Source organism: Corythoichthys intestinalis, chromosome 12, assembly GCF_030265065.1.
Source record: "Corythoichthys intestinalis isolate RoL2023-P3 chromosome 12, ASM3026506v1, whole genome shotgun sequence".
In the NCBI taxonomy this organism is placed as follows: domain Eukaryota; kingdom Metazoa; phylum Chordata; class Actinopteri; order Syngnathiformes; family Syngnathidae; genus Corythoichthys; species Corythoichthys intestinalis.
Genome location: NC_080406.1, coordinates 31,848,736 through 31,873,964, shown reverse-complemented (window position 1 = coordinate 31,873,964; position 25,229 = coordinate 31,848,736). Strand labels below are relative to the sequence as shown.

General features: G+C 37.5%; 1 protein-coding gene across 18 annotated transcripts in view; it reads left to right on the top strand.

Moving 5' to 3' along the window:
- Window positions 1-2,205: 2,205 nt before the first annotated feature.
- The window catches only part of neb (nebulin), a 106,266-nt gene continuing 83,242 nt past the window's right edge, over window positions 2,206-25,229 (top strand). For 17 of the 18 annotated variants that reach the window (XR_009066279.1, XM_057851887.1, XM_057851884.1 and 14 more), the window contains exons 1-11: window positions 2,206-3,166; window positions 3,600-3,905; window positions 9,014-9,085; window positions 10,796-10,903; window positions 10,980-11,087; window positions 14,329-14,433; window positions 14,506-14,610; window positions 15,267-15,371; window positions 15,458-15,562; window positions 21,094-21,198; window positions 21,268-21,375. Coding sequence is in view for 17 of the 18 variants with exons in the window: in XM_057851887.1 (XP_057707870.1) it covers window positions 3,777-3,905; window positions 9,014-9,085; window positions 10,796-10,903; window positions 10,980-11,087; window positions 14,329-14,433; window positions 14,506-14,610; window positions 15,267-15,371; window positions 15,458-15,562; window positions 21,094-21,198; window positions 21,268-21,375 (1,050 nt within the window). In the remaining variant the exon portion in view is untranslated. The remainder of the gene's footprint in view (window positions 3,167-3,599; window positions 3,906-9,013; window positions 9,086-10,795; window positions 10,904-10,979; window positions 11,088-14,328; window positions 14,434-14,505; window positions 14,611-15,266; window positions 15,372-15,457; window positions 15,563-21,093; window positions 21,199-21,267; window positions 21,376-25,229) is intronic. The other variant, XM_057851876.1, reaches the window with a different exon arrangement.

The following is a 25,229-nucleotide window of genomic DNA, read 5'->3' as shown; positions in this document are numbered from 1 at the left end:
TTCATATCTTTATGTTTGAAGCCTGAAATGTGGCGAAAGGTTGCAAGATTGAAGGGGGGCGAATACTTTTGCAAGGCACTGTATATATATGTATATATACATATATACATACATACATACATATATATACACACACACACACATATATATATATATATGTGTGTATAAAACTGAAAAGACTTCTAAGTCAGGGAACAAAAATAAATAAAAATGGAGCCTTCCTTCAGGTAAAAGACTACTGCTTTTGTCCACAAGCACAGCCAAACTCAACAAACAATGAAAGCTCCTTTGGGCTACTTTAAGACCACACCATTAAAATATAAATTGGGAGAAGGGGGTAAACCTCGGTTAACTACATTTCTCACTGTTTAATTAACGTTAACAGTAAAAAAAAAAAACAAAAAAAAACACATACTGTACAGGAATACACCTCTCTAAGCAGCTTCCTACTCGATTTTTGCAGGTTAGCAAACTCACACAGTTTAATGTTATGCTAACGTTGATGCAGGTTGGACTTTCAGTTGCAAATTGTGTGGTGTGTGTCCCCCACCTCCACAACACTGATGTCCTTTTACATTATTTTCAGCTGCTGCTAGCTGAATAAAACTTTTAATATCCCTACTCTTCGAAGGGGGTGAAGAAGGTGGTATGTTGTCAACATGTTGTTTAAGTCATCAGCCAATCAAACAAGTGTTTGAGGGCGGAAAAATGGACAGGCTCATTCAGAAAGTGAAAAGGGGTAATTGTAAGTCTAAACATAATGAAAATAATTCACTTAAGAATTAATAATAATAATAATAATAATGCCAATTCTATCCTTACAAAATATGAGAAGACAATATAAATTACCTATGTAACTTACAGTGGGGCAAATGTCTACATGGGCAAACTTCAACCATGAGAGACAGAATGTGGGAAAAAAAAACAGAAAATCACATTGATTTTTAAAGAATTTATTTGCAAATCATGGTGGAAAATAAGTATTCGGTCAATACCAAAAGTTCATCTCAATACTTTTTAATGTACCCTTTGTTGGCAATAATGGAGGCCAAATGTTTTCTGTCTCTTCACAAGCTTTTCACACACTGTTGCTGGTATTTTGGCCCATTCCCTCCATGAAGATCTCCTCCAGAGCAGTGATGTTTTGGGGCTGTCGTTGGGCAACACGAACTTTCAAATCCCTCCACAGATTTTCTATGGGGTTGAGATCTGGAGAATGGCTAGGCCACTCCAGGACCATGAAATGCTTCTTACAAAGCCACGTCTCATCTTCAATGGCCTTGCTGATAGAAGGAGATTTTCACTCAAAATCTCTCGATACATGGCCCCATTCATTCATTCATTTACACAGATCAGTCGTCCTGGTCCCTTTGCAGAAAAACAGCCCGAAAGCAGGATGTTTCCACCCCCATGCTTCACAGTGGGTATGGTGTTCTTCGGATGCAATTCAGTGTTCTTTCTCCTCCGAACACGAGAAGCTGTGTTTCAACAAAAAAGTTCTATTTTGGTTTCATCTGACCATAACACATTCTGCCAGTCCTCTTCTGGATCATCCAAATGCTCTCTAGCAAACCACAGACTGGTCTGGACGTGTACTTTCTTCAGCAAAGGGACACGTCTGGCAGTGCTGGACTTCAGTCCCTGGCGGCGCATTGTGTTACTGACAGCTCTCTGTAGGTTATTCACTAGCTCCCCCCGTGTGGTTCTGGGATTTTTTTGCTCACCGTTCTTGTTATCATTTGACACCACGGGGTGAGATCTTGCATGGAGCCCCAGATCGAGGGAGATTATCAGTGGTCTTGTATGTCTTCCATTTTCTAATAATTGCTCCCACAGTAGATTACTTTACACCAAGCGTTTTACCTATTGCAGATTCAGTCTTCCCAGCCTGGTGCAGGTCTACAATTTTTTCTCTGGTGTCCTTCGACTTTAGTCTTGGCCATAGTGAAGTTTGGAGTGTGACTGACTGAGATTGTGGACAGGTGTCTTTTATACCGATAATGAGTTAAAACAGGTGCCATTAATACATGTAATGAGTGGAGCCACGTTAGAAGAAGTTAGACCTCTTTGACAGCCAGAAATCTTGCTTGTTTGTAGGTGACGAAATACTTAATTTCCACTCTAATTTGGAAATAAATTCTTTAAAAATCAAACAATGTGATTTTCTGTTTTTTTCCACATTATTTCTCATGGTTGAGATTTACCCATGTTGACAATTGCAGGCCTCCCTAATCTTTTCAAGTAGGGGAACTTGCACAATTGGTGTTTGACTAAATACTTAGTTGCCCCACTGTATGTCATTATATAATACAAATAAGGTTGCTGGTGAAAATTTGAGCATCCTAAAAAGTTGGTAGTGTTATGTTCCTACTGTCCCTAAGCAAACCTACGCCCTTGTGGAAATCTAGCGCCATCAATGGCACTTAAACATGATCATCTATTGAACCTGGGGTCCATCGCCACCAAATTTATATCACAATATTCCTAACTCACACTTTTGTATTGAAACACAGAAAACAAAACATTGCCATATCAATAAATCAGATTTCCTCAGAGTTTAAACCAGATCTGCTCCAGATTCCCCATGTAAATGCCTCAAACCTTATGGAAACCATTTGACAGTTTCATCTCATCAGAATGTGTTGTGTACACTCTTATTACACTTTCTGTGCCAGAAAATGAACGCTGACTACATTTAATCTGTTATGACGTGAGATGATCGTTATCCGCAAGTTGATTCACACATGATAAATGTTTCAAGAATTCTTTGATAGGACTTTTAGCTTGGCTTGGGGGCGTCTGACCTAATTCCAAACTGGAACCTTCGTGAATTCTCTCCAGGGACGTCAGAATTTTCTCAACCTTGACAAACCCTTCCGAAACCCCTTGAAGCGTTTTGTCAACATCCCAATCTGAACCCCCGACTTCTTTTTTACTCTGCTGATGCATTCGGCTCCCCGACAGGTGCTCACACCCAAAGAGGATCTCTTTTGGTATATTTAGCGTCTGAAACCCGAGCGTCCCCGAGTCGTCATTGGCCGGCTCTAGCACATGACCACCTGGGTAGAAGTCGCCTCGGCTGTGACTCCGTCACCCAGCGTTTCTCCGGAGGGAAGCTTGGGGGGAGGCTTTGGCGGCTTTTGGGAGACCGTTAAAACGCTAACCGGTAAGCCACCAAAAAACGGTTCCAAACTCAGCCTTTCTTTGGTCTGCATGGCTTGTTTTTTTTTTGCATCCCAAATCCAGACCTGAACTTGACCCAGATCGGAACACAATCAGTCCTGTCGTATTTTGGCTTTTTGGACCAAATTTAGCTATTTCTTCTTTGGTTTTACATGTAATTTCCCTTATTTTAATAGAAAACTAGGTTTGTAATGCTATAAAAAGCTAGTCCTATATTTAACCTTTAGCCTCAGAAGGCATGGCATCACAGTTAGCTTGACTCGGCCTCCCAATCAGGCGCCGGCATTGGTTTACATGCGAAATAGCTGAGGTTGCAGCTGTCACTCGCCGTCAAATGGTGGAGGCCCACTTCTTGGCAGGGGAGGAGTTACATTTGTGTTCTCGCTCACTCTCTAACCGTTTTTTTCTGGTTTTAGGGCAAAAAAAAGTGGGATTTGAGGAACTCCAGCCCCTAGTGGATGGCCGGGGATTTACAGACTAGAGAAGACACTGCAGGAATCTTTCTCTGGTACTTATCCAGCCCTTTTAAATAATCAGTCAAGTCCAAGTGCTGAAAGATCTTCTTTACGTAGAGCGTCTTAAGTCGTCCCAAGATGTCGCATATTGTGGAGGAGTACGTGGAGGAGTGGGAGGAAGAATTTGAGGAAGAGTTAGGAGGTGAAGAAGAAGAGGAGGAGGAAGAACTAATAGAATATGAGGAAGAAGAGGAAGTTTTGGATGAGGTAAGATGGAGATCTGGGAATTGTCGGGTTTGGTTGCATCGGTGCTATGAATAGGGACTTCAGGTCGGCGGGGTTCCGTTTCAGTGGAATGAGGAGAATTAGAAAAGTTGATATCAAACTAATAGAACTTCCTGAGTAACTTGTCATCTAAATGTGTTTATCACTTGTAGATGTCCAATCCATTTGAAGTGGGAGGGTGGCAGCGAATGAACGAATGTTCATTCGCTGCCACCCTCCCACTTCAAATGGTTTGGACATCTAGCGCCATCATTGAAACTTGCATCCACATCTCCAATTTTGTGTCCAATGGAAGAGTGAAAACAGAAGGGCGACTGTTTAATCTGGTATTTCCTGGAGAAATAGGATTAAAGTCGTTCTGGTATTTGTGATTGGTCGCCCATTTTAACCATCGGGCGTCTGGCAGTTTAGCATCTTTGACTGATAAAAGATGCTAAGCGCTTTGTTTGGAGTTGGGAGAAGGGTTTAAAAAAAAACAAAAAAAACAATACACTCTGCTTTCACTTGCACTTTCATCTACACTGTGGAGAGCCAAGACCTCGTTTGGAATCCAAAGAAGGCGGAGAAACGTTTGGAAATTTTGTGTTCAAAATGCAAAATTTAAGGAATTCCTCAGCTTGAACTTGAGTTTCATTAGTTGTTTAGTTCAAATGCAGCGTTCAATTATTTGTGTTATGAAAATAATTAATTCACATAAAGTGAGGAGCAGAAGCACAGTATTTGCACCCCTGGATTTTGCATGTTCGCCTACTTAGAAAATAGGTAGAGGTCTGGAATTTCAATCATAGATGCATTTCCACTTATAGAGACGTAATCTAAAAAAAGAGAAAAATCCACAACCCTTTTTTTAATAAATTATTTGTGATTTACTGGGGTTCATAAGTAAAGATGTCCCGATCGATCGGGTCTGATCATGTCATTTTCAAAGTATCGGAATCGGCAAAAAAATATCGGACATGCCTTTTTTTAAATATATACATATTTTAATCAAATCGTTTTCTAATTGTATTTAACGTTACAGACAAAATGTCTTACACTCATCCAGAGTCTTTAGTTTTGGCTTAAAGTAGGGCTATCAAATTTACCACGTTAACGGCGGTAATTAATTTTTCTTAAATTAATCACGTTTAATGCAATTAACACATGCGCTGCACGACCCACTCACGCATTGTCGCGTTCAATCTATAAAGGCGCCGTTTTACCCCTATATAGAACTATAAGGCAGCGTAAAATGAGTAGAGTGATTTTGGCAGTCTTTGGAGCCTTTTTTAATTGGCTAAAGCCTTACAATCCCTCTCTCAACAATTAGAAATATCGTAAGAAGCAATGTGGGGACGAAAGGTAGTAATTGATCTTTTTCTTAACACCATATACCATTTCCCAACGCAGAGAAGATATATCAATTGGTGCCACTACGCACAGTCATGGTTGCACTTCCCATCATGCATTTGGGCAGGACAGTTAAATGGCTACAGTTTCATTTACTGAAAGCTCAACAAATACACTAGATGGCAATATTTAGTCACAATATACAAAGTCACATTTATCCTTTAAGAATTACAAGTCTTTCTATCCGTGGATCCCTCTCACAGAAAGAATGTTAATAATGTAAATGCCATCTTGAGGATTTATTGTCATAATAAACAAATACAGTACTTATGTACTGTATGTTGAATGTATATATTCGTCCGAGTTTTATTCATTTTTTTCTTAATGCATTGCCAAAATGTATATGATTGGGAAAAATTATCGGAAATGATTGGAATTGAATCGGGAGCAAAAAAAAAAGCAATCGGATCGGGAAATATCGGGATCGGCAGATACTCAAACTAAAACGATCGGGATCGGATCGGGAGCAAAAAAACATGATCGGAAAAACCCTATTCATAAGTATTTGTACCCTTGAGAAAATCAGTGGTAATATTTAGTGCATAAGCATTTGTATGCAATTACAGTGGTCAGACGCCTTATGTAGTTCTTCACCAGGTTTTCACAGTTGTAAACAAGGATTTTGGCCCATTCCTCCACACAAATCTTCTCTAGATCTGTCAAGTTTCGGGTCTGTCATTGGGAAACACCAAGTTTCAGCTCTATCCAAAGTTTTTTTTTATTGGACTGAGATCTGGAGACTGGCTAGGCCACTCCAGAACCTTGATATGCTTTTTACACAGCCACTCCTTGAGCAGCTTGGCTCTGTTCTTCAGATCATTGTCATGTTGGACATTTCACCGTTCATCCTCTGCTTTATACAGTACAGTCGTCCAGTTCCCTTTGCTGAAAAGCAGCCCCAAAGCATGAGGTTACCTTGCCTGGTACACCAGACTCACCGCTGTTCCAGCTATTGAGTCTGGTCACCATTCACGCGGATACAATTTCTAGGGCGGAGCAAGCCACAGCAAACAGACAGCGGAGTGGACCAATCAGCGACGAGCAGACGTGACATTAGTAAAATGATGAGGGCAGGACAAGGGACTTGCGCACGGAAGTAAACATACGAAGAGAGTGGAGTTTATTCAACATGGCTAGCGTGAGACAGACTGTTGTCAATGACTCGTGTCGATGTGTTTTTGGTAATTTAAAACTGATTTTACCGTGGATTGGAACATATTCTCGGCTCTCCCGTTCACCATCTGTGTTGTTGTGGAGACGACTTTCGACGCGCAAGAGTGACGTTGCTCGTTAAGAACACGTCACGCAAATAAATGAATCTGATTTGTCGATTGATTTTGTACCTGCTCGAGAGGCCATTAATGGGCTGGTTCCCAGACCTTTCTCTCAGTGTTTGAAAAATACAGGGAGAACAGTCTGGCAGAGCCAGGCAAGAGGTTACCACCCCTATACTTCACAGTGGGGATGGTGTTCTTGGGATTGTACTCATCGTTCTTTTTCCTCCACACACGACGAGTAAAGTTTGCACCAAAAAGTTCTACTTTGGCCTCATCTGAACACATGACCTTCACCCCTCTGCATCATTCAGATGGTCCCTGGCAAACTTCAGACTGGCCTTCACACTTACTGGCTTCACCAGGGGAACCTTACGTAGTGTAGCCTTTGAAACTGTGCATCCAACTCTCTTCACGTCATTGACCAGCTTCTGCCGCGTAGTTCTAGACTGAGCCTTCACTTTTCCCATCATGAGTGATGCCCCATGAGGAGAGATTTTTTTATGGAGCCCCAGTCTGAGGTAGATTACCAGTCATGTTTAGCCTTTTCCATTTTCTAACAATTGCTACAACTGTTAATTTATTCGCACCAAGGTGCTTTACAATTGTCCCATAGCCTTTTCCAGTTTTGTGGAGCTCAAATTTTTTTTTTCTGGTGTCTTTCGAAAGCTCTCTGGTTTTGCTCATGGTAGCAGTTGGATTATGACTGACTGTGGGGTGCACATGTGACAATAATGAGCTCAAACGGGTGGTGGGTAGGTGGTTACTCATGGGGTAAACGTGGACTTTTTTAAAGGCAGACTGACAACTATTTGAGTGTGATCATTATTGCTGATTCTCAGGGGTACAAATACTTATGAACCCTAGTAAATTACAAATCAATTATTTTAAAAAAAACATACAATGTGATTTCTGGATTATTTCTTTTAGATTATGTCTCTGAGTGGAAATGCATCTATGATTGAAATTTCAGACTTCTACCTATTTTCTAAGTGGGTGAACTTGCAATATCACAAGGGGTGCAAATACCTCTGCTCCTTACTATATTGGGGGAATACAGTCAAGTCACACTTATTGGTTATATGAAATAATATTTTAGTGAAATGTAAGTGAAAAAGTAAAATTAATGCAATTCAAAATCAATCGTCATTTCACGTTTTTGAAAACACTACAATTTTATGTATTTGGTTTATATTTGTTCATATATGTAGCACGTTTTTTTTTTTTTTTTGTATTATTGTATTATTATTTTGTAATCTATTACAATAATGCAAATGAAAATGAAATGAGTTATTTTTTTGGGTTGAAAATATGGCAACTTTTCTTATACTATATAATGCTTTTATTTATTTTTTAAGCACTGTCATAAAGTGCTGTATATTTATATCTAAATGTATGTGGCAATTTTTTAAAAATTTTATTTTAAAAAATAATTAGGAAATTTAAATTAAACTAATAGAAAATAAAGCCAAAACTAGAAATTACAATGAAATATTACATTTCTAGAATACAAATGTGTACATATATATACATTTTGTAAATAACTTGGTTGTTATAATGAAATATAATTAGTACATTTAACAAGTATTAATTATTTTACACATATAGTTGCATACATTTATATTTATTCATTTTACAACCCTTTTATCAAGCATGAATGGCTGTATATTTTGTATAAATTTATACTTATTCATTTTACGTTCCTTTTATCTAATGTGAATGGCTAGATAATAAAATAGTCAAATGAGTAACTTCCTCAAAAAAGTTAAACCTGTTTTACGTGATTAAATGACTAGTTTGTGAATAAAAATGAAATAAAATAATTATTTTCCATTAGAATTAGAATGAAAATTTACTATGATTAATCATTAAAAAAAATTAATACAAGTAATAATGACAGTTATTTTTAATTTTATTGTTGTAAATGCACATTTGAAATATCAACTGTGCACAGGATGGTTCCCTGTGGAACTCCCATGTTTCTCTCCCATCTATTGGATTCGCATACGCAGGCCAGATCCAATGTTGCTTTTAGAGCAAAATGTGACAGTGCGACTGTCGTCTTTTCTCTCAAGTTTATTGTGTTTTTAACCTTAGCTCATTAGCTGCCGTTGACGGCTACAGAAGCCCACTCCATTCAGACTGGGAGGTGCAGCAGTGAATGAACGGCCTTACTAGTCCAAACGTATTGGACGTCTATCGCCGTCAACGACAGCTTGTATGTTAAAAAAAAAAAAAATCACAATATATATCTAATACAATTACGGCTAAGCTAATGGTGGCTAAGTGTTTATTTCAGACCACTAGGCCTGAGTAGGAGGCGATACGTGCACTGTCACATTCCCCCCAAAAAATCCCAGTGTGTTCCTTCTAGCGTCTTCTGCAAGTTCAGAGTGTGTTGTATGATTTGTGTAATGTGTTGAGCAGATGACAACGACGACACACGTCACTCATGAGCACACTCAACATCCTCATCATCAACATCATGAGCATCACCAGGTAAATGGCTGGACGGCAAACGGAGTAGCCGCCCAAGCGCGCTTTGTCTTGTTAATGTTGGCAGAGCTTCATTTGATCATTGGCGCCCTTGTTGCCTCAAGGACAAAAACCGAATTGAATGGCTGTTCGCCTACTTGGGAAACAAAAATGCTGGAATTGCATGAAGGCTCGCCGAGCAGCAGCTAATCTTGTCCTCACATAGCTATTTATGCTCTCTCTGCTATAGATATATATACAGTACATGTATATACATGTATGTATGTATACACAATTTATGTTGGCAATATATTTTATTTTTGTAAAAACACACAAAAAACACATTATTTCTCAGAATTCAGACTTGTTTTTCCAAACCGTTTTTTTATTGGAAATTCATTTACATTTTTTACTTTTTCTTTAAACCCGACTCCATTCTCAAACAATTGTGCCTTTTTATCATGAAAAATGCTTTTTTTTTTTTTTTTACTTAAAATGTCAGTCCTTCTGGATCCAAAAAATTGAACTCACAGTAAATCGAATCATTGAATAATGACTTACTCTTGTTCTTCATCATAGAAAATATGAATATTTCAAAATAATCAACTAAAATTATCTAGATTTTTTTTTTCATATTTTTAACATTTATTAACAAATATTAATTAATTATTATTAATTCAGATAATGTTAACATTTTTATTTTCCCGTACGAGTTTTTTTCCTTCCTCGAAAAATGCGGAACGGATTTTTTTCTCAAAAGGTAAAATTTTATTTATTTAGAATAGAACTTTTCTTCTCAAAAACATATTTTTAAAAACATATAGCTTGTACACAGTTTATATTATTTTTCAAAAAATATTACTCTATTCTTGCAATATTAAATTGTATTACCATAATTTTCTGACTATAAGCTGCTACTTTTCCCCCTAATTTCTAATCCTGCGTTTTATAGTCCAGTGCGGCTTATTTGTTGATTTATTTGGGTTAATAGGTAACACTTTATTTGACATCGGCATCATAAGACTGTCATAGGACCGTCATAAATATGACATGTCACTGTCATGAGCATTTATGAATGTTTATGACAAATGCCATTTAGCGTCATCTGGCAAATCTTGTCACGAACTCCATTTATGTTCAGCTCGGATCTTTTACATCCATCCAAAAGTGAGATAATTATGACAGTCTTATGACGCCGCTGTCAAATAAAGTGTTACCGGTTAATATCTTTTAGTGTAATATCTCGTAATAAAGTGAGGATGGCTGCAGCTTATAGTCCGCTGCGGCTTATCTGGGAACAAATGCCGTTTTCGTGTCAAACTGGGTGGGTGGCAGCTTATAGTCAGGTGCGCCTTATAGTCCAAAAATTACGGTGTATCTGAAAAATAATTGAATCACAAACAAATATGACCTCAGCCTTGTATTTTGAACTTCTCTTTACCAAAGATAGAACTTTTTAGCTTGGAAAATACCACTTTATTTCTTTGACACTTTGTTTTTTTTTATGTCAAGAGGTACAGTATATTTTGTTTTGTAAAATTATAAAACAATGTACGTGTAAGACCTTTTTCCTATTCTTTAAAAGAAAAGTATACAAAGAACCCTCAAAACAATCAGATTGTGATCTTGTGCATGTTGAAATTTTTTGCTCCTCTGCTAAAAGTGCAAGTATGAATGCTGAAACTTGACAAGACGTGTCCATTTTCTGACTTCTGTCTTTTTGTTTTGATGTAGTCGGGCTTGCCCACCAGGAAGGTGGTGAAGAAAGCCAAAGTGGACACGTCCAAGTTCATGACCCCGTATCTGGCGCACAGCCAAAAGATGCTGGAGCAGTTCAGCCACGTGAGCCTCTACCGTCGCCACTTTGTCTGCTCTCGCCGCTTTCATTCCCATCGCCCTTTTTATTTCTGCATTCCAGAACAAGTATCGTGACGCCTACGACAAGTCTCGGGGGAATCCTCCCGCCATCACCACCGATACGCCGGAAATGATTCGCATCCGTAAGGCTCAGGAGCAGCTCAGCGAGGTGAAGCGACACCAATGACTTCTATTTGCTTCCTATTTTCTTCTTGAGAATAAAGTTAATCGAGAGAGAAGGCATAACAATATAAACAGTCGTATTTAAAAAAATAAAATAAAAAAAACTAAAAAATACACGTGGTAGTACAATCTTTGTTATATTTTAAAATCACTTTCCAAAATATCTGCTAGGGCTTTATTCTTGTGATATTGCAATAATACACACCCCAAATTCAAATTATTTTCTTGAAATGTGACTTTCTGTAGAAAACAATTTTTCATAGAAATATGTTTTTTTTCTTGAAATATTCTAACCATTTTTAGCAAAAACACAACCTTAAAATTTTAATCTATTCATAATTTATAAAACAATTTCCTCATAACTTGAATTCAATCACGGAAAAATTCTTGTTTTATAATGGTGATCCTTTTATTTTCCCTATAAAATTTATATTTTTATATTTTATTTTGTTTGCAATTCAAGTCAAATTTGTCCAAAGCCTCAAGTAAAAAAAAAATCCCAAATGGCTTCACAGTTAAAGATTGAAGTATTAAGGATATAATGAACAGTAAATCAGATAAGCAAATATTACAAGTTAAAAGCTATAGTATAAATAAATAAATAAATAAATAAATGAAATACAGCTTCTAATAAAAAAAAAAACCCTCAAGAATAAGAAAAAAATCGAACTATTAAAAAAAAAAATCATTATTCAAAAAATTGTTAAATCAAGGTCTTATTCCAATTTTATAATTGTTACACCCATTGTCGCACAAATTAGCTTAACTCTTTAGCTGCCATTGACAGTGACATTTATGAACTAGAAACTGCAATTTCTGGAGAAATTACTATAGGACTTTGCTGTTGGGAGATACAGATCTTAGCCCTGCCCAAGTTTGATTTGGGGACATTTCGGGGACAATATCAGGTCACTTCCTGTTGATTTTGGGGACATTTGCGGGACACGTACTGTTGATATCTGGCCACTTCCTGTTAATTTGGGGACATTTCGGGGACACGTCCAGTTGATATCGAGTGACTCCCTGTTGATTTGGGGACATTTTGGGGAAATGTCCTATTGATACCAGGTCACTTCCTGTTGATTTGGGGACATTTCTGGGACATGTCCTGGTGATTTCAGGTAAATGCAATGTAAATGACATTGGAAATGAATGGGAAATTTGGACGTACATGGCTGTCAATGGCATGGACTTATATATGCGTCAATGGAATCCAAGTACATTGGTTTCAATAGAATTAACATACATGGCCGTCAATGGCATCAGTGTACATGGGCGTCACTGCAATGCAAATGCCATTGGAAATGAATGGGAAATTGGGACGTTCATGGCCGCCAGTGGCGTCGACTAACATATGCGTCAGTGAAATACATGTACATTGTCATCAATAGAATTGACATACATGGGGTTAAATTTCAAAGAGTTTGTCACTAGTAGGCATCCAATTCATTTGAACTGGGAGCACTGGCAGCGAATGAACAGAGGTGGGTAAACTAACCAAAAATGTTACTCAAGTGAGAGTAGCGTTACTTCAAAATAATAATAATAGTAAAGAGGCAAAATGTAAAGACTCAAGTTTAGCACAAAGTAGCGGAGGAAGAGTAGCGTTTCTTCACAAATCTACTCAAGTAAAAGTATGCCGTGGTAAAACAACTCCTAGATGTACGTTTTTCTCGAAATGTTACTCCAGTAAATTTAATCGAGTAAAAGTAACGTGTTTACTACCCACCTCTGCAAATGAAGTTGAGTCACTGCTAGTCCTCCCAGTTCAAATGGATTGGACGTCTATGGCTGTCAATGGCAGCAAGTTACTAGCCAGTGCATTTGAAATTTAGGATATGTGAATGCTATTTACTGTCTTTCGAAATTGTTGCACCCATTGTTGCACTCTGCTCTTTAATTCTTTGGCTGCCATTGACGTAATATTCAAAATGTAGGTAAATTAGGGATGTACTAAAAGCAAAATTATTGGCCGAAACCGAATATTGGAGACATTTGGCAAAAAAAAAATTTGAAAAACGAGAGGCCGAAAAATACACATGCATATGATACATTTTTAATTATTTTTAAAATGATTTTATTAAATTATTTTCCAATTAATGCTCTTTGCCTTGGCATTGGTTTTACAACCCCAGAGGGCTCGAGACATTTAGTTTGAAAGGTGCCAATTCTGAAACCCCATGGGAGTATGCTTTCCAGTTGTTCTGTCAGATTTTGCACGCCAGCAGAACCTGCAACTCACGGCAAGTTTGGAACACTCGAAAAATGGGTCTCACGCCTCTAATTGCTAAGCTAATGTAGGTTTGTGTGGAACTGTAGTTCACAACAACAACAAAAAGCCATTCCGTTTTCGCCAAAACTAGTAAAGCTCTTTACAAAGCTACTACAATCTCTCCTATTCTTTAAAATAAGGCTTGGCATTTTCTTGTGCAACAAGTGGAATCAATCAAGAGCCAGGCGAGTGGGCCGAGTTCTAGCGATGACGAAGCCGAGCGAAGTCGTTCCAGGGGACTGGGAGAGTGGGGTGTGGAAGTCGCGGAAAAAATGTGACAAAAAGAGGAAGTGGTCGTGCAATAAATGTATTGTACTAAACCACAGTAAATGCACATGCATTCATTTAAATACTACTTTAATCAACTGGCCGTTACACAAAAAAACTCCAAACTAGGCCTGCATAATATATCGATTGAACATCACCATCGGAATGTGCGCATACGCAATAGACCCATCACAGGACCTGCGTTTGTTTTTTTATTTTTGTAATGTAATGTAATGTAAATGTTTTGTTTAAACTTTTGGCCTTTTAACCGAAAATGCTAGCTATTTTCAGATGAAAGTTTTTGGCGCCGAAATTTCAGTCACATCTCTCGTATAAACGTTAGTATGGATAAACGCTCACCTCAGAAATTTTCACTATGAATTTCAATGAGTTTGTCACTATTAAAAGTTCGATCCATTTGAACTGGGAGGGCTGCAGGTTGCTGACAACGCTTCGAGTTCAAATGGATTGGACATCTACGGCCGTCAATGGCAGCTAACGAGTTAAGTGCCAATGCTTTTGAATATTAGCATATGTAAATGTTATTTACTGTATTTCTTGACATTGTTGATCAGTTCTGTGGGCTTAGACCACTAGAAAAATTTAGCAGTTAGACCACTAACATCTTTAACGCCTCCGTGCGTGCGTTGTTTTGTACTTTTTTAATTTAGCAGTGCATGTTCCTCAGATCAAATACCGCATGGAGGGCAACAAGTCCAAGACGGGCAGCATGTACGACGGCGAAGCACGCGAGATCGCTCACGTCAAGCAGGTGTCGGAGCTCATCAGCAAGGTGAGCGTCCGTCCATCGTGACCGTCCATCTGGTTGGTCCCACGAGACCCGAATAACTGCCGGCTGGCGCAGGTTCTCTACCGGCAAAAGTGGGACGAGACCAAGGACAAGTACATGCTACCCCCGGATGCTCCGGAACTGGTTTTGGCTGTCAAGAACGCCGCTAACTGTAGCAAAGTAAGACTCTTCTTTTAACAACAATGTTATTTACCAACAGTACTTCCCCCCCCCAACTTTTCAGTAGAATTACATTTTGACTTTGACAACAACAGTAGATCTTAGAAAAAATATTCGGTAAAATTACAGCTCGTAGAAACATTTTTTTTTTTAAACTCTAACTTCTTTACTAAAATTACCTCTTAATTTATGCAATAATCATTTTTTAAAAATTTACAAAATAATGAACAACTATTTTGTGTCGAAAGAAAGAATTTTTTAGATTTATTCTTGCTATGACTTTTAAATTTTTAGAGTTAGTTAACGTGTTTTATTTTATGAATTTTATTCATTATTCTTATATTTTTCCACAATTAAGCCTTATAAATTATGTAAATTCGTATGATATCTGAACAGTTTCTGATAAATATTCATTTCCAAAAAAATCAAAATAAAATAATAATAGGACATGTAAACATTTCTTGTTTTTGAGTTTTTTTTTAACAAATCAAGTCACATTATTTTATTTTGCCCTTAATCATAACAAAAGTTCCAAAGGGCTTCACAAGCCTACAGTTGACAAACAATTAGGACATACACTGATCTGAACTATCACGAGTGAACACAGATCTCAAAAGCAGACTGTTATGACCTGACACAATGCTATTGCGGTGTAGAAAATGTATACGGAAGACTGGGATGAGGAAAAGACCATGTTCTGCCCGTACACGGACAGCCCCGAACTGCGTCGGGTGGCCCAGGCCCAGGAGGTGCTCAGTGATGTGAGTCTGCTTCGGCCCCCTAAAAACCATTTCCCACACATACGTTGGGAGTTTTCTCTCACATCGTTGGTGTGTACTGCCTACAGGTGCAGTACAAGAAAGGCCACCACGAGCGCAAGGCCAAGTACACCGCCCTGCCCGATCCACCTGAAGTGGAGCTGGCCAAGCGGGTCTCTGACCAGCGCAGCGACGTAAGACTTTAACAACTTTAAATTGATCCACTTTTATGAGGTATTCACTAGTATCGGTACAGGTATGGCACCCTCCCACCCAATTCATTTTCTGGACTATAAGTTTTTCATAGTTTGGCTGTGCAACATGTGCAACTCATGTTTTTTTGTTCACTCTGACAGCCACGAGATTGTTTGGTTGTGTTGTTTAGGTTATTTAGCTGAAAAACTGTGAATACAGCCACTTTACCGCTATTACTTTAACGCAAGGGCGTAGGTTTGCATAGGGCCGGTCGGGACATAATACTACCAACTTTTCAGGATGTTCAAATTGTCCCCACCAACTTTTAAGCAATCCTATTTGCATTATACAATGAGTTTAGTAATACTGTATAATAATAATAATAATAATATTTATTAGGGCTGTCAAAATTATCGCGTTAACGGGCGGTAATTATTTTTAAAAAATTAATCACGTTAAAATATTTTACGCAATTAACGCACATGCCCCGCTCAAACAGATTAAAATGACACCACAGTGCAATGTCCACTTGTTACTCGTGTTATTCAGAGTTTTGTCGCCCTCTGCTGGCGCTTGGGTGCGACTGATCTTATGGGGTTCAGCACCCATGAGCATTGTGTAATTATTGACATCAACAACTAGTTTATTTTTTGACTGAAAATTTTACAAATTTTATTAAAACGAAAACATTAAGAGGGGTTTTAATATAAAATTTCTATAACTTGTACTAACATTTATCTTTTAAGAACTACAAGTCTTTCTATCCATGGATCGCTTTAACAGAATGTTAATAATGTTAATGGCATCTTGTTGATTTATTGTTGTAATAAACAAATACAGTACTTATGTACCTTATGTTGATTGTATATATCCATCCATCTTGTGTCTTATCTTTCCATTCCAACAATAATTTACAGAAAAATATGGCATATTTTATAGATGGTTTGAATTGCGATGAATTATGATTAATTAATTTTAGGGCTGTTAAACGATTAAAAATTTTAATCGAGTTAATCACAGCTTGAAAATTAATTAATCGTAATTAATCGCAATTGATCGCAATTCAAACCATCTCTAAAATATGCCATATTTTTGTGTAAATTATTGTTGGAATGGAAAGATAAGACAAGACGGATATATACATTCAACATACTGTACATAAGTACTGTATTTGTTTATTATAACAATAAATCCACAAGACGGCATTAACATTAACATTCTTTCTGTGAAAGGGATCCACGGATAGAAAGACTTGTAATTCTTAAAAGATAAATGTGAGTACAAGTTATAGTAATTTTGATAGTTTGTATATTGTGACTAAATGTTGCCATCTAGTGTATTTGTTGAGCTAAACTTAATGTTTGAATAGAGTATTATTTTGCATAGCTATTGCCAGATCTCTTTGCATTGAGTGCTTTTCTTTTTGTGAACATTATTTTATTTTTGAGAGATAGGAATTTTTGTTGTGCTTTCACTAAATGATACTGTAGCAAATGCGAAAAAAAAAAAAATGCAAATGCATGATGCGAATTTGAGTAACCATGAGTCACAGTGGTTGCTGCAAATGGTATATCTTCTGTGCGTTGAGTACAATACATGGTGTTAAGAAAAAGATCATCTCCAGTTATTCGTCCGATTTCCTCCTGAGGAAGACGGCGGCGTACATATAAACACCAAGGAGCGTTGGATGGCTTTTTGTGGGTACTTTTATTGACAAAACAAAAGCATGTGGGGGACGCAGTACTTGAGCCTGCTCTAACTAACACTTTCTCGCTCCCTCTCTCGCTCGACCACTTTCTTCCTCACTGCTCAATCTGACAATGCCGGTCACATTGAAAATAACAGCGGCCCCCTTGGCAGGTGCCGGTAACACCTGCGTCCACTCCACTTGCTTGTCTCTGCGCTTAGCGCTCAATATACTTCAATGCGCCAATGTAGTCTGTTCGCGGCAATGCTTGAGTGGGTCGTTCCGCGCATGCGTTAATTGCATTGTATATTTTAACGTGATTAATTTAAAAAATTAATTACCGCCCGTTAACGCGTTAATTTTGACAGGCCTAATTAATTTTTAAGCTTTAAATAACTCGATTACAAATTTTAATTGTTTGACAGCCCTAATATTTATATACAGTTGTGGTCAAAATTTTACATACACTTGTGAAGAACATAATGTCATGGCTCTCTTGAGTTTCCAGTTATTTCTACAACTCTGATTTTTTCCGATAGTGATTGGAACAGATACTTCTTTGTCACAAAAAACATTCATGAAGTTTGGTTCTTTTATGACTTTATTATGGGTTAACAGAAAAAGTGATCAAATCTGCTGGGTCAAAAATATACATACATGGATCTGAAAAAGCGAATCATTGACTTGAACAAGTCAGGAAAGTCACTTGGAACCATTTCAAAGCAGCTGCAGGTCCGAAGAGCAACAGTGCAAACAATTGTTTGTAAGTATAAAGTGCATGGCACTGTTTTGTCACTGCCACGATCAGGAAGAAAACGCAAGCTATTACCTGATGCTGAGAGAAAATTGGTCAGGAGGGTGAAGATTCAATCGAGAATCACCAAAAAGCAGATCTGCCAAGAATTAGAAGCTGCTGGAACACAGGTGTCAGTGTCCACAGTCAAGCGTGTTTTGCATCTCCATGGACTGAGAGGCTGCCGTGCAAGAAGGAAGCCCTTGCTCCAAAAGCGGCACCTTAAGGCTCGACTGAAGTTTGCTGCTGATCCCATGGACAGAGATAAGACCTTCTGGAGGAAAGTTCTGTGGTCAGACGAAACAAAAATCGAGCTGTTTGGCCACAATGCCCAGCAATATGTTTGGAGGAGAAAAGGTGAGGCCTTTAACCCCAAGTACACCATGCCTACCGTCAAGCACGGTGGTGGTAGTATTATGCTGTGGGGCTGTTTTGCTGCCAGTGGAACTGGTGCTTTACAGAGAGTAAATGGGATAATGAAGAAGGAGGATTACCTACAAATTCTTCAAGATAACCTAACGTCATCAGCCCGAAGATTGGGTCTTGGGCGCAGTTGGGTGTTCCAACAGGACAATGACCCCAAACACACATCAAAAGTGGTAATGGAATAGCTAAATCAGGCTAGAATTAAGGTTTTCGAATGGCCTTCCCAAAGTCCTGACTTAAACCCCATTGAGAACTTGTGGACAATGCTGAAGAAACAAGTCCATGTCAGAAAGCCATCAAATTTAACTGAACTGCACCAATTCTGTCAAGAGGAGTGGTCAAAGATTCAACCAGAAGCTTGCCAGAAGCTTGTGGATGGCTACCAAAAGCGCCTAATTGAAGTGAAAATGGCCAAGGGACATGTTACCAATTATTAGCGCTGCTGTATGTATATTTTTGACCCAGCAGATTTGATCACTTTTTTCTGTTCACCCATAATAAAGTCATAAAAGAACCAAACGTCATGAATGTTTTTTGTGACAAATAAGTATCTGTTCCAATCACTCTATCAGAGAAAAATCAGAGTTGTAGAAATAACTGGAAACATTATGTTTTTCCACAAGTGTATGTAAACTTTTGACCACAACTGTATGAATATAATAAAAATTTAGATTCTCCTTCCATATGTTGTAAGGATAGAATACACCCTACCATTATTAAGTGAATTATTTACATTATGTTTAGACTTGCATTTATCTCTTATCACTTGCTGAATATACTGGTCCATTTTTCACCCCTCAAACGCACGTTTGATTGGCTGATGACTTGACCCCTCACCTCCCGCCACACAGACACACACGCACACCTACATAGCCCCGACAGATTCATGTTGAAAACAAACCGCCTCCTCTGCCCCCTTCGAAGAGGAGAGATAATAGATGTTTTTTTCAGCCAGCAGCAGCCACTGTAAGTAATGTAAAAAGTAGGGCTGTCAAACGATTAAAATTTTTAATCGCGTTAATTACAGCTTCAAAATTAATTAATCGTAATTAATCGCAATTCAAACCATCTATAAAAAATGCCATATTTTTCTGTAAATTAATGCTGGAATGAAAAGACACAAGACAGATATATACATTCAACATACGGTACATAAGTACTGTATTTGTTTATTATAACAATAAATCAACAAGATAGCATTAACATTATTGACATTCTCTTAAAGCGATCCATGGATAGAAAGACTTGAAGTTCTTAAAAGATAAATGTAAGTACAATTATAGAAATTTTATATTAAAACCCCTCTTAATGTTTTCGTTTTATTAAAATTTGTAAAATTTTCAATCAAAAAATAAACTAGTAGCTCGCCATTGTTGATGTCATTACACCATGCTCACTCCCCAAACCCATAAAATCATTTGGACCCAAGCGCCAGCAGAGGGCGCCAAACAACAAAAAACAAGCAACAAGTAACAAGCGGACATTACACTGCTGTCATTTTAATCTGAGCGGGGCATGTGCGTTAATTGCGTCAAATATTTTAACGTGATTAATTTAAAAAATTAATTACCACCCGTTAACGCGATAATTTTGACAGCCATAGTAAAAAGACATCAGTGTTGTGGAGAAGGGGGAAACCACTAATTTTGCTACTAAAAGTCTGACCTGCATCAGAGTTAGCATAACATTAAACTCTGTGAACTTGCTAACCTGCAAAACAACTGCGGTCAGGCCAGCCTCCACAAGGAACAACGAAGTTAAGTTAGCCATCCTACATTTGGACCATTATTTGCATGACGTGCATTATTATGGTAATGCAACACAGTGGCTTCAGAGTGCAAGTCTCTTTATTTAAAAAAAACAAAAAACAAAAAAACTGGGGAGCTATCCAAGAATGAGTCTACTTTAGGGGGAGACTGACATGAACATGAACTGACATGAAAAAAAAAATCTGACATTAAATCACACATCAGATTTTCATAAGAGTACCCTGGTTCGAGTCATGGGTTAGTCTAGGATGCCTCAGATTCTCAGATTTTTTCCCAAATCACTTTACATTACAATACTTTAGCTTGAGCCTTGGGGTGCTCCAGTGCTCCCAGAAGTGAACCCATTCTTGGATAGCTCCCCATTTTTTAAATGAAGGGACTTGCACTTCAAAATGTTTCTGGAGTAGTTTTTGAAAACAAAGGTTTGAATTGAACATTGTATAACCTAATTTATGACTTATATCGTCCCTAACAATGTTGAGACCAAACCTACGCCCTTGCTTTAACTAAAAAATGTGGCTTATACTCCAGTGCGAGTTATATTTGATTTGTTTTTTTTAACTCTTCATTGTGCATTCTTTGGCTAGTGCAACTTATACTGTACTAGGGTGCGACTTATCTTCCCGAAAAATTCAGTAGTTTACCATTACCACACGTCAAATCCATTGGAAGTGGGAGGGTAGCAGTGAATGTACATTTGTTCATTACCCATTATTGCAATTACTTTACTGCCAAGTGAGTATACAGTAATTTAGTATTAAAAAAAAAATTACATAGATATCGGTACAGTATTGACAATGGCCGATATCGGTGCTACACTTGTGTTTACTCGTACTGGAATTTGTTTGTCTACAGTTGAAGTACAAGGAGGCGTACAACGAGAAGGTGAAGGGCCAGTGGTGTGAGACACCCTACTTTGACGTGGCCATGGCCAGGGTGGCCATGGAGAACCTCAGCCATGTGAGACACACCCACAAGCGGACGGGCAGGCGGACGACACGAAACCACTGACGTTTCTTTGCCTTTCAGAGGCGATACACGCAAGATCACGAGGACAGCAAAGACCAAATCTACTTCATGCAAACCGAAACGCCAGTTTATGACACCCACAAGAAGGCCGCGGCATCCGCCAGTGACGTAAGGGACAAAAATGCCAACACTATTTGACACTCATAAACAAAAAAATCATGCTTTGACAAAAAACGAAGGAAAAAAAAAAAAAACACATTTGTTTTCTCAAAAATTTGAATCATTTTTCAGTCTTTGGTCTTAAAGAGAAAATTCCCACTGTATTTCACAATAAAACAATTTTTCATTTTTTTTCCAACATGAATCTCAAGATGTATGTGATACCATCAGTTTTAATGAACGTAAAGTTTTCTGTCAAATTACAACTTTCATTATAAATGATAAACCTTATTTGTGTAAATTATGACTCTAGACTCTCTCTTAGAAATGAACTAACTGATTACACCATGTTACAGAAAGAAAAATAAAATTTTGTTCCTGGCTTTTAGTTTAACCCTTAGATGCACAAGTTACTGGACCCTACACTCTTCCATAAGTGGGTCAAAAATGACCCATACTAGAACCAATGTGTTTTTATGCCTTTTTGGTGAGAATAATCAATTGTATGTTAATTAGTACTATATTTAGGGCCACATAAGAATGATTTCATGCTTGAAATATCTTTATGATTCAATTAACATTTTTTGTTAAAAAAAAACAAACAAACAAAAAAAACAGTAATAGACTATCCTTCCTTGTATTCTATCATCAAAGATGAAGAGCTCCCATGTATCTTTTTAGTGAGACAGCGGTGCTAAGCCCTTGTGGAGGCACTGACCGATTTCTGAGGATATTGTGGCTCTGTGTTCTGCCCTGGGTTGGAGGTAACTCTCTCTAGTAAGAGCCCTACCAAGTCATTCTGTTGGCCATGATTTGAACACTTTCGTCTTCAGAGGACACATAAGTGGAATCTTATGAGTCATATTGATCCTGTTCAGTTGGATTTCCAGGTGGACAACCGCCACTGCCACCTGATCAATAGTCTGGGTCCTCATCATTAGAAATTTTGGACACTTGAGTCCAACCCCGTCACTGCCTCTCCATCATCCAACATCTGTAGGACCATTTCAGCTGTAAATCTAGCAGCTATGAAATTTTGGATAAGGAAACATAAGAGTAGTGTTTTCAATGGATCAATATGTAGCTGTATAAATAAATATACACACACTATATATATATATATATATATATATATATATATATATATATATATATATATATATATATATATATATATATATATATATATATATATGTATACAGTAGGGCCCTGCGATTGGCTGGCAACCAGTTCAGGTGTCCCCTGCCTACTGCCCGTAGTTAGCTGGGATAGGCTCCAGCACCTCCGCGACCCTCGTGAGGAAAAGCGGCATGGAAAATGAATGAATGAATGTATACAGTAGGGCTGTCAAAATTATCGCTTTAACGCGCAGTAATTAATTTTTTTAAATTAATCACGTTAAAATATTTGACGCAATTAACGCACATGTCCCGCTCAGACAGTATTCTGTCTTTTGGTAAGTTTTACAGCAAGGTTTTTTGTGCTGTCTAACAGCGAATTCTTGTGGTCGCTTTGCGACATGGTTTGTTGCTTTCTTGCCAGTTCAATATGGCTGCACGACGTCTCGGGCTGACGCCTACGTTGTAATGTTGTGCTTATATGATCCTTGGACAAGATTTGTCCGTAAGTATGGTTGTTGTAAAGAATGTACATATTATGTTAGTAAGCGAAATGTTATATTTTTTGTATGAGACGCTTTTTGTTTATGTTTAGTGAACCTGTATAGCGTGCTAAGCAACGTTGTTGCTAATGCAATGCTTGTGTACATTTTTTTTTTGTAGTTTTACTACGGTCTAAAGAGGACAATGGTTTGAGGCCATTTTATGAATAAATCAGATGAAAAAGGAAGAAGTCTGATTATTAAGGCGTCGTTCACTAGCTGTCTAGCTTTGGAAAAAGTAGACTCTTCGGAGTGAGGACAGCATAGACAGATTTAAATGACAGTAGAGTGAAATGCCCACTACAGTCCTTATGTACCGTATGTTGAATGTATATATCCAACTTGTGTTTTATCTTTCCATTCCAACAATTTATTTTACAGAATATATACATAATTTACAGAAAAATATGGCATATTTTATAGATGATTTGAATTGCGATTAATTGCAATTAATTATGATTAATTAATTTTTAAGCTGTAATTAACTCGATTAAAAATTTTAATCGTTTGACAGCCCTAGTATACAGTAATGTTAGCTAACCTAGGCTAGGTTCGAATCGGATTTTTTAGTGTTTTTCTGACTCGACTGAGCGGGAAAAGTCGCATAAAAGTGGACCATTTCAAATTCGATCAAGTATGTGGTTAAAATCCCATCCGGGCCACATTTTTCCAGAATGTGGCTGCGTTCCGAACTGTCAAGTCCCCCAAACTGGAATTCATGCAGCAATTAACATCAGCAAAGAGCGAGAGAGACCAGATGCTACGGTAGCGGTGCAGCTGTGCATTAGCGTTAGCGCCTAGCTTGAAGGTGGCTTTTGAGGAAGGAGTGGGCTTGACAACAGTCATAAAAAAATCAAATGGGTTGAGGATAAGACTGACAATGCTCGGTTTCTCTGCTCCAATGCTCGGGCGCATGCGGGCCAGTTTGCTCAGCGCATCTTGGACTGCGAATTAGAGCGCATGTGTGATACTTGAACAGGCTCAATGGACAAAGGCAGTCTGAACAGGTACGCCAAAAAAAACAGATATGACAAAAAATCGGAAATATGCATCACGACCTACGGTATGAACCTAGCCTTAGTTAGCTACCTAGTTATGAAGTAGGTTAATTTGTTGATAAATAGTAATTAAGAGTCATGAAAGACACACACACACACACACACAAAATACTATATGGACATAATACTTACAGTACACGTATCAGCCCTTGCTGTGTAAAATAATCTTCTTAATGAATGTCACGTTTTACATACCTAGTCTGTGTGGTCCACGGTAAATTTATTCCTGACAGCCAAAGTTGATAAGATTGAAAGATTCCCATTGTATTCCATAGAAAATGCATGTGGGTCATTTTTGACCCACTTGTGGAAGCTTAGGGTAGTAATACAAAAATGACAATTTCTTCAAATGTATAAAAAAAATTCATCGAACATTTGGATGGCATTATATCAAAAACAAGTTTTTGAGGAATACCTGGAATATGAATTAATAACAATTTTTCATTCCGAAGATATTTCAAGAAAACAACCTCACCGGGTCATTTTTGACCCACTTATGCATCTAAGGGTTAATCATTTTATTTGTGTTGCTTGGGTCCAATCTAAATGAAAAAGTGCCAATAAAAAGTTAAAAGTTTGGTTTGCTAAAATTTGAGGCTATATTCAAAATTTCTGATTTTACGTCCTAGTTATGCAGAAAATATTTGTTAAATGTCTTTGTGTTTCAGGTCAAACTAACTCTATGAAATAAGGAGTCAAATGTACATATATATATATACAAAAGCATTAGAAAGTACAACAGTAAATGTACGTATATATACAAAAGCATTTGAAAGTACAACAGTAAAGAAAAATGGAATTTCAAAGTCGTGACCATAAAACCCAAGCTTTTGGGGAGAAGTGTTTCTATATGTCAATGCGACGAAACAAACTAGGAAATACAACTTAGAACCTGGGAACAAAATATATGTTACATAGTGTTATCTATAAAAAAAAAATTTTAAAAAAATCAAATGAAAATATGTCATGCTTGATTTTAATATAAACAAAAATAACAAAAAGTGAAACATGAACCCTTTTTTTTAATTAAAAATAAATAAATAAATAAAATCATATACTGTACCTACATTTTTTAAAAATGATCTGTAAATCAATTAATAATGTTGAAAAACATGTCATGCTTGATTTTAATATAAACAAAAAT